Below are 14,501 nucleotides of genomic sequence, written 5' to 3'. Positions count from 1 at the left end.
CCTCATCCCCGAGAACTGAACCAGAGCGAGAGTGTGAAAAGGCTTATTGCATCAGGGGTACAAGTATTACTAGGGACTGTTTTGGCTTTACAAGTTGACAAAATACAAAATGTCTAATGTCTAAATGTACTAAGACAGATTTTTGGTGTAATAGTAGCACTAATGAACAAAGATATCTTAAGGCCTGATATCAGTGCAGGGCCCCCTCCTCTGCTGTGCTGTGATTGGCTGCTTTGGTCACATGCTTTACTGGAAATCCCACAAGTGAAACCTTGAGAGTCAGTCAGAGGAGAACCAGACAGAGAGAGGTTGACTATGGAGAAGGTTTACCAACCCAATGAACGGCGCTTTGTGGTGGTGGACGGAGGACCAGACGACCTGGACTGTAAGTAGCTCAGTGCGGGTCACCAACATGGTGCCCACGGGCCCCAGGTAGCCTGCATGGCTCCAGTAGCTCAGTGCTACTCAATTTTGTTGACTGTGTCAGAGTTTTCATTGACTGCATTACAGTACTAAAAAAAAAATACAAATCAAAATCGATACCAAAATATATTGATATTTTCGTCAACTCATAAAACAACTGTAATTTAGTCACATGGAACAAAATCAATCAAACCTTATGTGATCATGTTTACACATTGATCACATTAATTCTGTCTGTGTGTATTTACAGACTTTAATAACATACCATGTCAGGTTGATCACATGTGTCAAACTCAAGGCCCGAGGGCCAAATCTGGCCCTTTAGACCACGGATTCTTAAACTTTGTTAGTTTAAGTACCCCTCTATCTTATTTCTGAGTCCAAGTACCCCCTTTGTCCGACTACAACATTTTGCTCAGAATACAGTGAAAAAACAACTATAGAGCACAATGATGAAATGTATGAGGGTTGACACACATTTTAAAGAATCTCATTTTGTAAATAAGTGGAATTAAACAGTATTAGGTGGCTCCTGAATTGATTTATTTCTATAGTTTTTATCATTTCCTGTCATCTCCCACCTGGCATGGGACCAAGACTGACCTTTATATTTTCAATTCATGTTCTATTCAAGATCATTTTCATCATCACTATGAATATAATTTTAACCAATAATACACGTTAAAAACGCTATTATTCATTCTTTCATTTGTTAATTTTCAACTCTCGCCCTCTTAAGTACCCCCTGTAGTGCCATTGCATACCCCTAGGGGTATACGTACCCCTATTGCTTTAGACCATCCAATTCAGTCTACAGGAGATTTGTTTAAAAAAACAAGTCAAAAAACATGAATGATTGTGTAAATTACCAAATAATTCATTTGTAGATATCTCAGCCCTTTTAAATCACTCATTTTGTGAAACTCTTGACTGCAGACATTTTAAATCCCAAATTGTTCAAAGTACTCAATTTTCCTGAAATTACTTCTCATAATTTCCCAAAAATTAAAAAAAAAATTGTCACAAATTCAATCTTAAAAAAAAATCCTGATATCTGTCGCTTATTGCTTGGATATTGTTGGTGCAAACTCTTCTGCTTTATATTTTAGTAGACTATTTAGTTGACTAAAACCAGATTATAAAAGAAAGAGTCTTGACAACTACATTTTGACTAAAACTAAGTCAAAAATAACACTGATGTGCGTCTCTGTTCTCAGACACATACGAATGCTACAGATCCAGGAGAGCGCGACTGTCGTGTGGACACCACGCGACTCCATCCTCTCTCACCGACTTGTGCACCAGACAGTTAAATGAGGTAAGAATAAGATTATAGAAACGTATCCAACATGCAGGCCGAATTTGGGTCGCCATATGTGAAACTATTTGTCAATTGATTCCAGACAAAACAGCTTGGTTTTCCTAATTCTGGGACAAGCAGGTTCATTGTCCTCATTAAATAACAGTAAATTACGGCACAAAATACATCTAAAGGTTATTTATTATTCTTTAAAAATGCATAAAACATCCTAAACCCCTGGACACTGACACAGGTCAGGGGTGGGGCTTCAGGGGCAGCACGCCCCCAGATAGGAGGTAGGACTTAAAGGAGCCAGGTCTCTACGACGGCTCAGGGGAGCTGGAGAAGGTGAGCCCTCCATGACTTATGCCCAGAGGCGCACAGAGTATGGGCAGTCACCCATCATGCAGATTTATAGTGGTTATATAGAGCCATTTCGTGTGACGTATGCATACTAAGGTGCATGCACATGCAGGCTCGGTGACTTAATGTAGAGATGGAAACTCATCCGTTGAAACTGATCAGAATACGCAATACACGGAAACCTTCATTAACAGGAGTACATTAGCCCACCTACCTGCCCATTTGGAGACATAATGCTTTTAAGTTTTCTTTCGTTTATACACTGGGTTTTTCTATCAGATATGTGCACATCGGATAACCACTCATTTTCAGGAATGCTGCATGGGTCCTACAATCGTTCGCCTGTAAGTGAGTTTCCTTAAAAGGGACATATCATGCTAAATCCTTTTTTTGCCCTTAAATGCATTTTGATGTGTATTTAGATTGTTTAGAAGTACAGAAAAGTTCAAATTAATCTCTTCAGGTGCTCCGTTGATATCTTTATATTCTGTTTTGGTCATATTTTTCAATCTGTTTCGATTTTTCGATTCTCTATTACGTTTTTTGAACAATAACGTCACAGTATTTGCAGTGGAACTGCCATATTAGGACATCGACTCCAGGCCCAACACTTCAAGCCGCCATTTTTATTTCTCGCTTTTATTTTGTAGTCCAAGCTCAGGGATGCCGAAGTTACGAAAGGATAAGTCAAAATGTTCAGTTGCTGGATGTAGTAACCCACACGCTTCATTACACCGTTTCCCAGCATCAGAACCTTTTCGAAGTGCCTGGTTGAGTTTTATTTTTAACGGAATTGTACCCACATCTGTGGGTAAGGTCATTTTTGTGTGCACGAAGCACTTTAAGGATGACTGCTTCTGCAACCTCCGCCAGTATAAAGAGAGATTTGCCGAAAGACTTCGTCTGATTGAGGGTTCAATTCCTGCTATCTTTGGAGACGACGAACAGAGCACTTCGGTAAGCTGTAAATAATGCTAAAAAGTGTGATAAGACGTCCTTGTCATTGTTTTGTTAGCATTAGCAGTTGCACCGTCTTCATACATACCTGTCAAGTATCCCGTTTTGGCCGGAAACTCCCGTATTTTACCCCTCTTTCCCGCCATCTTCCCGTATTATTATTATGTTGACATTATGTAAATAACGTGTGAATGAACATTTTCTGCGCCGCTACATAATCGTATCTCTTCTATCAAACTACAAAAATGGCTGAACAGGGTGGCGTTGAACCGAGTGTCACCTCTGCAGGGGGTGGGGTATGAAGTGTCTCATTTGCATTTAATGAGACCGCACCAAAACCAACGTTGCTCTTAGAAGCACATCAGAAAAGGGGCCTGTGGAGCTATGATAATGAGGAATGCAGACCCAAGCATTGCAGTTCCGCTTTATATAGACCACAACTGTATGATTTATATCCAGTGTTTGGAATAACGGCATTTAAATTAACAGCGTTAGGTAACGGCGTTTGTTTTTCAGTAACGGGGTAATCTAACTAATTACTTTTTACGCCGTTACAACGCCGTTATCGTAACTTAACGTTAAATGCGGTGCGTTACATGCATTGATTAAATAAACTGTTATCAGAAAGCATCCCTGGCTTCTTACTCAATGTAGTGAGGAGGTGGGTTAAAAACAAGGTGAGCGATTATGATTGGCTAAGGCGACGTCATGTTTCATGGTAGCCAATCACAACCAGTATTTTTACACATGTGCCAGCAAGAGGAGGCGGGTTAAAAACAAGGTGAGCGATTACGATTGGCTAAGGCGATGTGCCAGCACACGCGGCGCACATGCACACGCACAAACCAGATTGGATGAATCAGCAGAGATGGCGAGCGTGGAGCAGTCTGATGAAAAGTTGACATTTTTAAGGTGACGATACAAACACTACTTTAAATTAATTGTGGTCAAAGGCAAGAACGTGCATGTGAAGTGTTCATTATATCCAGGAGTGAAGACTTTGTCCACATCCGTTGTAAGCAACTCAAATTATAATAATGAAGCACCTCACGATACACACATCTAAAAAATGTGAATTATTTGACATAGAGCAACTTTTTTTTTTTTTTTTTAACAGTAACGCAAATAGTTACTTTCCTTGGTAATGAGTTACTTTTATTATAGAGTAATTCAGTTACTAATGCAGTTACTTTTTGGAACAAGTAGTGAGTAACTATAACTAATTACTTTTTTAAAGTAACGTACCCAACACTGTTTATATCTAAAAAGGAAGGATTTAAAACCATGATATTTCCCCTTTAAATAAGCGGCCGCGTCCTCAGGTGACAAGCTTTCTACATACTACAAACTATTTACAAGTCTTAACAGCGGTTCATTCATTGCCATTTTTTAATTTTTCAAGCATCACATATGTAAACAACATAGTTTCTGCACAGAGTATGCGCGCGTGCACGTCAGTCACGCTCGTTCTCCAAGTTAAAACTCATTAAAAACCAGTTGAGGAGCACAGTGGGACAGGAGAGTAATTTACCTTGAATAGTTTTCATCCTAAACATAATTATTACTTCAGATGAAAAAAATCAGGGTCCTCCTCATCAGAATACTTTCACTGTGAAAGAGCTGTTACAAAACCTAATTGACGGTAGAGTTCCTATAGTTTTTTTAATCACTGCTGTCAATGTGTTTTCCTTTTCTAATTTTGCCCCAAAGGGTAAAAGCTCCTTCTCTTGTGACACCTGCGGTGCCGCGTTGCCGTATGATGAAGTTCGTATAAAGGCTCTTCTGACCCCTGAAGAAAAGGAGCACTTTGAAAAGACCCTAGCCTTTAACGCCACCAAGACTAATCCTGATACCAAAATTGTAAGTGGCTGCTTCAGCTGACACTTATAAATGAAATGTTACTCTGCACAATAATAAACAAACAACTATTTTCTATCAACCAGTGTCCTGGATGCAACACGTCCGTGGCCCGGAGACAACTGTCCAACCTGAGCGTCAACTGCAGAGTGTGCACCAAGAGAACTGGCCAGCCCTTTGAGTTCTGCTGGCAGTGTTTGAAGAAGTGGAAAGGGAACCGGTCGCGAACAGACCGCTGTGACAATGACGGCTGCTGCAACGAGGCACTGAAAACTTTGAAAACCTGCCCAGTGGTCATTTTCCAGGACATTAAGGACATCAGCAGCTGCCCGTCCATCCGTGCCTGCCCCACGTGTGGTGCTCTGCTGAAGCACAGCGGGAAGATGTGTAAGAACATCACCTGCACGCGATGTAAAATCCAGTTCTGCTTCGTGTGCCTTCAACTCACCAGTAAATGCCTACCAACAAGCAACTACTTCACACCATGTGCAATCCCAGTGGCTCCAAGACAGACTTCCATACCTCAATGGAATAAGGATTAGTGTGTCGTAGCTAATGTTGTGCTGATACCGATACTAGTATCGTGAGGGGATCCGATACGGCACTAAAAGGTTGGCATCGGTATCGGCAAGTACTAACTATTAACACATCGATGCCTAACGAATAAGAATCCACTGAAAGTATTTGTGTTACCACGTAACTTAGCGGTTCCCCCCTCCTCACCGAGGGGTAAAGGGCCTCCCCTCTATAAATAATATCTCAGTTAGATTTTTATATACACTAAATATTCTAAGCGGATCTTCTGAATCAGAGTTTTTCTTGAAAAAAATATAAAATAAAAATAGATTTTTGAAGTTTATGGATCGATTCAGAATTGTGGATGATTAGAATAGCATTTATGTGAATCGATTTTTCCCTCCACCCCAAGTATCACATACCCAGGAAGTGTAAATGTCTTTTCAAAAATAAAGCTCTCATGAAAAGAAAATGTGTAACATTTATATTCAAGTTTAGAGATTTGATATTAATATACTAGTTGAAGTAAGAATTTTTTTACAGGGCTAAAAATATAAAAAGTTAAAATTCATGGAGAGGTTCAGACTATTTGATCCAGAAACACCTCTGGTTAGCAGCTCATTTAAAACACCTAAACTTATTTGACCATGCCTCTTAAAAGAATCAGGAATCGTTCAAATTCTGACTGCTGCCTTGACCTGATCACAGAAACACGTATGGTTACATGATGGGAATAGAGAGCCAAAACTCAGGTTTCAGAAAAAAAGTTTCTTCATTTTTCACCCCAATTAGGCAATAAAACATGTTCTCCTGCATTTACTCTGTGTTGGTGTTTTTTTCCTGTTTCACTAAGGTTTAAGCAGTGCCACACCAAGACATGATAGCAATGACTTTTGCATCCAAGTGAGTATGCAGTTCATAAGAATGGGATGGAAAAGAAATCATATCTGTTTTTAAACACTGAGGTATCAAAAATATATTGAATAATAATAAAAAGAACAGAGACAACAACAAAATGACGCCAAAAACACACGCACTAAGATGGAAAAATACTATTACCAGCAACACACAAAAACAACAACAAAGACACACTAAATGAGAGAAAAATATACTGAATAATAAAAAGAACAACCAACAACAAAATACAAAATGACACCAAAAACAAAAGCACTAAGAAGAAAAAATACTAAAACAAAGACACTAAATGAGAAAAAAATACACAAGATTACTACAAAATACAAAAAAATACCAGAGAAACATACAAAACAACAAACAACAAAAAGACACCAAAAACACACACTGAGATAGAATAATTTACATATTACCAACACACAAAATAAGTGAAAAATATCCTGAATAATAAAAAGAACACAAAATTATGAAAGAAATTATCTTGATTAGAACATGAACTGAAAATAGCCTAAAGGATCAGCCTTCAGGAGATGACCGTAAATGATAAAAACTGAAGAAAAAAAAACTATTTACGAGGCACTAAACACTGTTTCATTCCACCTATTTACAAAATGAGATACTTTAAAATGTGTGTTATTACTCATTCATTCCATCATTACGCTCTATAGTTGTTTTTTCACAGAATTCTGAGCAAAATGTAGTAGCTGGACAAAGGGGGCACTTGGATTCAGAAATAAGAGAAAGGGGTACTTGAGCCAAAAAAGTATGAGAACCACTGATGCAGATCATAAAAAAAAAATACTGCATGCACCGCCTTTGCTGTGCCGTCTTCGATACGCTGCCTCAAGTTCATACACAGTATATCTATCAATGCATTATTATTGATTTGTTTAAACAAATGTACTATTGAGGTATAAACTTAGACTTATTTATGATTTTTGTTGTTGTAGCGTGAGTGTTAAAGTTTGAGCTCACGATTTTCAAGAAAAACAATTAGGTCAAGATTCACGGCTCCACCCTGCAAACACCGTAAAAGTTATCAAAAATCCATGGATCACTTTTGGTGTCCCACTTATATCAATGATCTCCAGCGATTTTGAATCCCGTCAGAGAAATGCATTAAAATACAAAAATATTTTTTTCTTGTCTTGTCATGGTCAACTTCAGTGTCAATTTTCATGATTTTACGATGAATTTTTTGTCAATTCCTACCTCGTAATGCATTTTTGGCGTACTTGGGGGCGCTGGCGAGTCAAATTTTTGCTAGGGATGTAACGATTAATCATAAGGCAGCTAAAAATTGATTCATAGGTATCACGGTTGATATCGATACTGCGATTCAAACAGCAGAGGGAGCTATCTATTTATCCCACTCTTGTCCAGAAGCGTAGGCGGTGGGCGGAATCTCCTACTACTCTCTTTCTGGCCGCCTTCTACTCTTAAACATGTTCATAAATGATTCCTTACCCCTTGAGCACTGAAAGAATATCTGTAGTATTACATCTGTAAAAGTCAAATTTTTCTATTAGCTCTGTCTGCTAACGCATAGCATCTCTTCTTCACTGGTAGAATATTTGACAATGAAAAATAAAAGGAAAATAGTACAGTATTTTCTATTTTTTTCCCGAAATCGTATCGGGAGTTGAGTGAATCGTTACATCCCTACTTTTTGCATTTTTAAACTAGAAAACAGCCAGAAATTAGTGAAGCGCGCGATTGGATTTTTGAGACTCTACATAATGGTTCAGTGGAAAGAATGAAAAAAAGAAAAAGAAAAAAAGAAAGAAAGAAAGAAATCTAGTTTTTTTGCCCTTCGCCAGCTTGTGGCCACACTATGAGGGAATGGACGGAGCCTTTGTGAATACCACTGTGATGGTACTGAAAAAAGGGAAACATTGTTATTGGGTTGGATTTTCTTTTTTTCTTTCTTTGACTGCTTTTTCCTTCTAAACAGATTAATCACGATATTGTATTTTGAGTTCATTTTCAAAATTTTGACTTTAATCTCAACATTATATTTTACCTTTAAAATTGACCCTAGTCCATTTCCATAGTTTTGACTTTAATAACAAACCTTTGACTTTTATCACATTATTTTCAAATTTTCAACTTTAATCTCGAGATTTTTCAGATTATTCTCGAAATTTGAAATTTAATCTCAACATTTCGAGTTCATTCTCAACGATTCAACTTTAATCTTGACATTTAAACTTTATACTTGATTTGCCCAAAATTATGTTCCCCATAAAAATTGGCCCTAGTCCGTTTCCGTAGATTTGGTTTTAACAGCAAACCTTCAACTTTTATCAAAATATTATATTTTGAGTTTATTTTCAAAATTTTGACTTTAACCTAGAGATATTTCAAATTATTTTCTCATGATATTTCGAGTTTATTCTCAAAATTTAAACTTTAATCTCAAAATTTCAACGTTATTCTCGACATTTCAACTTAAATCTCGACATATCGACTTTATCAGCAAACCTTTGACTTTGTAATTTGAGTTTATTTTTGGAAACTTTGACTTTAATCTTGTTTTTTTGACTTTAATCTCAACATTTTGACTTTAATCTTGTTTTTTTGACTTTAATCTCAACATTTTGACTTTATTCTTGATTTGCCCAAAATTATTCTCACTAAAAATTGGCACTAATCTCGCTTTCGTAGATAAACACAAAACAGATTATTATTTTTTTTTTTAAAGTAGAGAGAGAGAGAGAGAGAGAGAGCGAGAGCGAGAGAGAAAGAGAAAGAGAAAGAGAGAGAGAAAGAGAAAGAGAAAGAGAAAGAGAGAGAGGCTGGACCAACAAACGCAAACGTGACTGTGCAGTTTAATGATTTAAAAGCGGATCAAAACGTGTTTAGCATTAGAACTCAGACTCGTCCCGCAGCAAAGATGGTGGTCCAGGTGATCCAGGTGATAGTTTATAGTTACAACAACGAGAGGATGACGGTGGATCTTTGCAGCTCCGACAAAGAGATGGAGAAGCTCACCGTGCGGCACCTGAAGCAGAAAATCGCCCTAAAGATGAACCCGACTTCAAGTGAGTGTCCTAAACAACCGAGCAGTCTTTGAACGCAGCACGGTATTAACAAACGCGCGTCGAAATTGTATTTTTTATTTGATCTTTTTAATATTTGATGTTCGTGTAAATCATTCAACACAATTTATTTATGATGAATTAAGAAACATTTATTTTTTTCTTACTCTTTTCTTCCTTCTTCTACTTTCTCTATATTCTCTTCTTTTTTCTTCACACTATCATTTGACCGAGCTAATGTACAACTACAGTAAATAGCAATTAAAATTAAATCACTTATGACGGTTTATACATACATTACACCAGCGTTTCTCAAATGGGGGTACGTGTACCTCTAGGGTTACACAATGGCAGTACAGGGGGTACGAGAGAGAGAGAGGAAAATGTTTTTTATAATGTTTAACTTAAAAATGATCATTACAGCAACTCATAACGACAACAAAAACACACAAAATAAGAGAAACATATACTGAATAATAAAAAAGAACAGACAAACAACAAAATACACTTAGAGAGAAAAATACTTATTACCAGTAACACAAAAAACAACAAAAATGCACTAAATGTAAGAACAACGCACAAGATCACTACAAAATCCACAAAATAACAAATATACAATATGACATGAGACATTAGACATAACCAAACAACACCAAAAACACACGCAGAGAGAGAATAATTTAAATAATACCAATAACACACAAAAATGACAACAAAAATAAGAGAAAAATAGACTGAATAATAACAAGAACTGACACACAAAAACAAAATACTGTACACAAAATGATAGAAATTATCTTGATTACAACATGAACTTAAAATACAAAAGTTAGCGATGACCTGAAATGATAAAAACTACAGAAATAAATCTATTCAGGAGGCACTAAATAAAATACTTTTTCACTTATTTATGATCTATAGTTGTTTTTATATCGTATTCTGAGCAAAATGTTGTAGTCGAACAAGGGGGACTTGAGCCATAGCAGGTTGAGAACCACTGCACTACACAATACTTTTATAACTTTTGATTTAAAATGTCCTCAATCTTCCCCTGTTTTAGAATAGTTTATTATATGATAAAAAAAAAACTATATAATTTGTTTAGTTTTAATCTATTATTAACGCTATTTGTGTAAATAATAAATACGTATATTTTTAAAAGCTGCACATTTCTTACCGTAATGTGCAATTCTACTATTAATGTATTGACAACAAAGGGATGTTATTGTTATTTGTCGACCCTTTATGTTCATCTTACTCTTTTAGCCACGTTTAAAGAAATGAGTAAAGATTTTAAGGATTTTTAGCAAATTTTCAAAGCTTAAATATAGAACAAAAATTTTAAGGAGCACATTTTTTTTGCATTTATATTATTTATCTGCTTTTCTTTATTGTAAGCCTACATCAAAATTAATTCACCCATGTGTTTTTCCTTTAGCTGACACTGTGGTCGACAGGCAGCTGATCTTCGATGGGAAAAAGCTGGACCGCAATGATGTCACTCTGTCGTCGTGTAAACTCAGTCATCAGTCGGTGATACAGACAGTGATGAAGACGGACGGAGGATAAAAGACATGAACCCCAGGATCATCTTTGTCCCCCTTTTTACGCCAAAGCTCTTCACTATTATGCTGCCGTTTCCACGTTTTTTCCTGTTCCAAAATGTTTATTATCAATGTTTGGAAAATAAACTCTTGTTACAAAACTATTTCATTTTTCACCATTCAACTAGAATTAGTTTTAAAGTTATGAATTCATATGGTTGATTTCTCTTTTTTTTTAATTCAATGATTAATTAAAAGGACACACTGCTATACAGCTTCACATTTAACACTTATATGTTGTTCAAAATAACCTAAACCTATAGAACTATATTTATTATTATATAAAACTTAAATTTATAGTTGCCTGTATCCTAAACACACCCCTAAAATACAGTGTGTGTTATCGTAATGAAGGCAATGGGACAGATTTAAGTATTGTCAGCAGAAGTGTAAAGTGTACTGATATATCCTAGTACTTAAGTAGAAGTACTGTTACTTGATTAATATTGTACACAAGTATCAGTAAAAAGTAGCTCAAAAACAGTAAATAGTACTCAAAGTAAAAGTTATGTTACATTCTTGCCACGGTTTCCTCGCATACAGTAAAAATCTCGTGTAGAAACTTAAAAAATTAAAGAAGAGTTTAAATCTCCCACAATTGGAACTTAATTTATTTTCCACAAATGACATCTGTTTAAAATAAAAGGTTTGTCAAAATGTACAATTATTTTTTAAAAAAAATAACACCAATGAATTAAATTCAAAATAAAAAAAAAAAAAAAAAAAAAAAATCAGGCTCTAAGTACACAGAAAATACATTTATTAACTCAAACTGAAAAAAAAAAAAACCTCAATTCAATGGCAATTATGTTTAATCTGATTGTCTGGTTATGTCATTTTTTGTAGTTTCACAATGTCCGTTGATCATTTTAAAGTTTTTAAGTTAGAGAAAGGGGGTACTTGAGCTAAAAAGGTTTGAGAACCACTGCACTAAGTAGGACGAATTATAAAACCTCATATTATTATAATAATATTGTTATGTTTATTTTTTAGTTAAAAATGATAATCATACTAAATATTACCAGCAACTCACAAAATGACGACAAAAACATACAAAATAAGAGAAAAATATACTGAATTAAAAAAAACAAAAAACAAAACAAACAAAATACACAAAATGACACCTAAAACACACACCAAGACGAAAAATTCACAAGAGCACTACGAAATTCACAAAAATAAGGAAATATACGGAACAGAGAAACATACTAAATTACAAAAACGACACCAAAAACACACACACTGAGATAGAATAATTCAAATAATACCAAAAACACACAAACGTCAACAAAAAACACACAAAATGGTGATGGAAATCATCCTGATTAGAACATGAACTAAATACACAAAGGTCAGTCTTGGTCCCACATCAGGATGGAGATAACAGTAAATGATACAAACTATAGAAATAAATCTTTTCAGGAGGAACTAAATACTGTTTTATTCCACTTATTTACAAAATGAGATTCTTTAAAATGTGTGTTATCACTCTATCAATGTTTTTTCACAGAACTCTGAGCAAAACGTTGTTGTCAGACAAAGGGGCGACTTTGATTCAGAAGTACAAGAAAGGGGTACTTGATCCGAAAATGTGTGCGTACCACTGGAATAGAGTATACAAGATTAGAAGACAGAAGTATTGAGTGAATAAGACTAGAGTCAAGAGATGGTTTGAACTATTTAAAAAAGTTCTTGCCTAATGTTACGCTGATTAGTTCCAACATTGAATGTTACAACATTCTGTGCTCAAAGTTTACCGAGATAAGGAATCAAAAGTGAAACAAATCTAAAAGAAAACAAAGATGTGAGCAAAGAGCAGCAATGTGGATAAACAGCATAGTCCTCTATGGGCCGGAACATTAGGAACTGGAAAACCCCTGAGACACAATCAAAGTGGTAGAAACGCTGACTCATGTCCATCTGAAGCATGTTTAGAACCGAAAGCATGATTATAATAATTTTCCCTTTGATTTTAGTTCTTATTGCTACTTTATGTGCTTTGTTTGCCATTCGTCTTTTTATCCATTGAGGCTAAATAAGTTTCCTCTGAGGCTTTATGAGCTTTTCATTTGTAGAAACCAGCAAATCTTGTCCTGAATTGTGATTTACAGACAAACTAAAAGTAATGGGGTCATCCTCAGTAGGGTTGGGCATCGTTTGAGAATCGGAATCAGAATTGTTAAAATCCAATTTCGATTCGTGTTCTAAACGATTCTCGATTTCGATTCTTTGAGTTGTGCAGGTCAACAGGTGACAGATTTCACAGGAGAATTTTTTTTAATTTGAAAAAGCCATTTTTATTAATGAATTTAGTTGATACAGTTCAATTTTGTTGCTGTACTGAAACTAGGGTATTACAAAAGTCCCCAACTGTAAAAGTGAAAGTTGCTGAAACAACACTACAAACAAGTTGGCAGCAAACTCAAACAATCAATCAACAGTTCTTGTTGAGAAAGATTATTTTTATTCTGGATACAGTGGAAACTAAAACTAAAAAAAAAAATAGTGATATTGTAAACCTGTTTATATTGTAGGGAACATAATATCTATACTATAAAGACAGAAAGGTCTGTGTGTTTGTGTGTGGAGCAAATATCTCCCCGACGCGGTGTGAGTTCGATCTGAAACTTTGGAGTAATTTGGTGTAGCAAAACGGTCAAAACGTTAATTTTATAATTACGGCTCCCTCGGTAAGAGCGCGCTACCGGGTTCATGACGTCACTGTGTCGCAGTTTGTTTGGGTTAAAAAAAAAAAGAAAAAAGTCAATATTAAAAACATTTTTGTACCGTTTAAAGTCATTTAAGTTAATATTTCATGGTTATTTAATATTATTCCCGTGATTCCAAACTTCCTTTAAACCTCGGGTCACGGACTTCACTTTCTCCTTTGTCTCGTGACTGTGGGCCGTGGCTGTGCTGACGGACATTAGCCGACCATGTCACAAACATTCTGCTTCTTCAGGCAGAGGAATGTAACGTTTTTGTGAGTGGATGGGTCCACAACACGGCTGTACTATGACTATTGTTTGTTCTGTGCAAGGGTGAGTGTTTCTTCTTATATTATTCTATGTGCTAATAAAGATGCTAGCAGCTACAATGTAAACACAGATGGCTGATGCGCATGCGTGCACTACACTGGGATGAAAATACTTATTTTTCATGATACTTCCGTGTCTCTCTTAACAACCTGCGACAGATTATGTGCAAGACACACACAGTATTTATAATAAAAATATACTAAATGGGTAAAATAAAACAAAACACTAAATATTGATACAAAAAGTACACAAAATGACAACAGAAATGTATAAAAATATACAAAAAGGCTCCAAAAACACAAAATTACTCCAAAAAAACATACATTACAGAAAAATACACCAAACAACAACATACATATAAAAATGACTCAAAATACACAACACTAAATATTTATACAACACACACACCTGGCGTCACCCAGGTGTGTGTGGTTTCAGAGAAAAGCAAAGCTGTGGAGAAATGAAAGTGAAATTAAACAGGTTTAGAGTT

The 14,501-nt window shown here is 35.8% G+C and overlaps 1 protein-coding gene across 1 annotated transcript; it reads left to right on the top strand.

The window, feature by feature from the left end:
- The first annotated feature begins 266 nt into the window (after nt 1-266).
- On the top strand, nt 267-6,106 carry LOC114480674 (E3 ubiquitin-protein ligase RNF19B-like). The gene is made up of 4 exons (XM_028475048.1): nt 267-385; nt 1,641-1,741; nt 4,754-4,903; nt 4,987-6,106. The coding sequence occupies exons 1-4, from the start codon at nt 316-318 to the stop codon at nt 5,440-5,442; spliced, it is 777 nt and encodes a 258-aa protein (XP_028330849.1). The 5' UTR covers nt 267-315; the 3' UTR covers nt 5,443-6,106.
- Nucleotides 6,107-14,501: the final 8,395 nt, after the last annotated feature.

The sequence above is a fragment of the Gouania willdenowi genome, chromosome 18 (genome assembly GCF_900634775.1).
Source record: "Gouania willdenowi chromosome 18, fGouWil2.1, whole genome shotgun sequence".
Classification (NCBI taxonomy): Eukaryota; Metazoa; Chordata; class Actinopteri; order Blenniiformes; family Gobiesocidae; genus Gouania; species Gouania willdenowi.
Note: the sequence above shows the minus strand (reverse complement) of the source record. Positions and strands in the feature narration are given on the sequence as shown.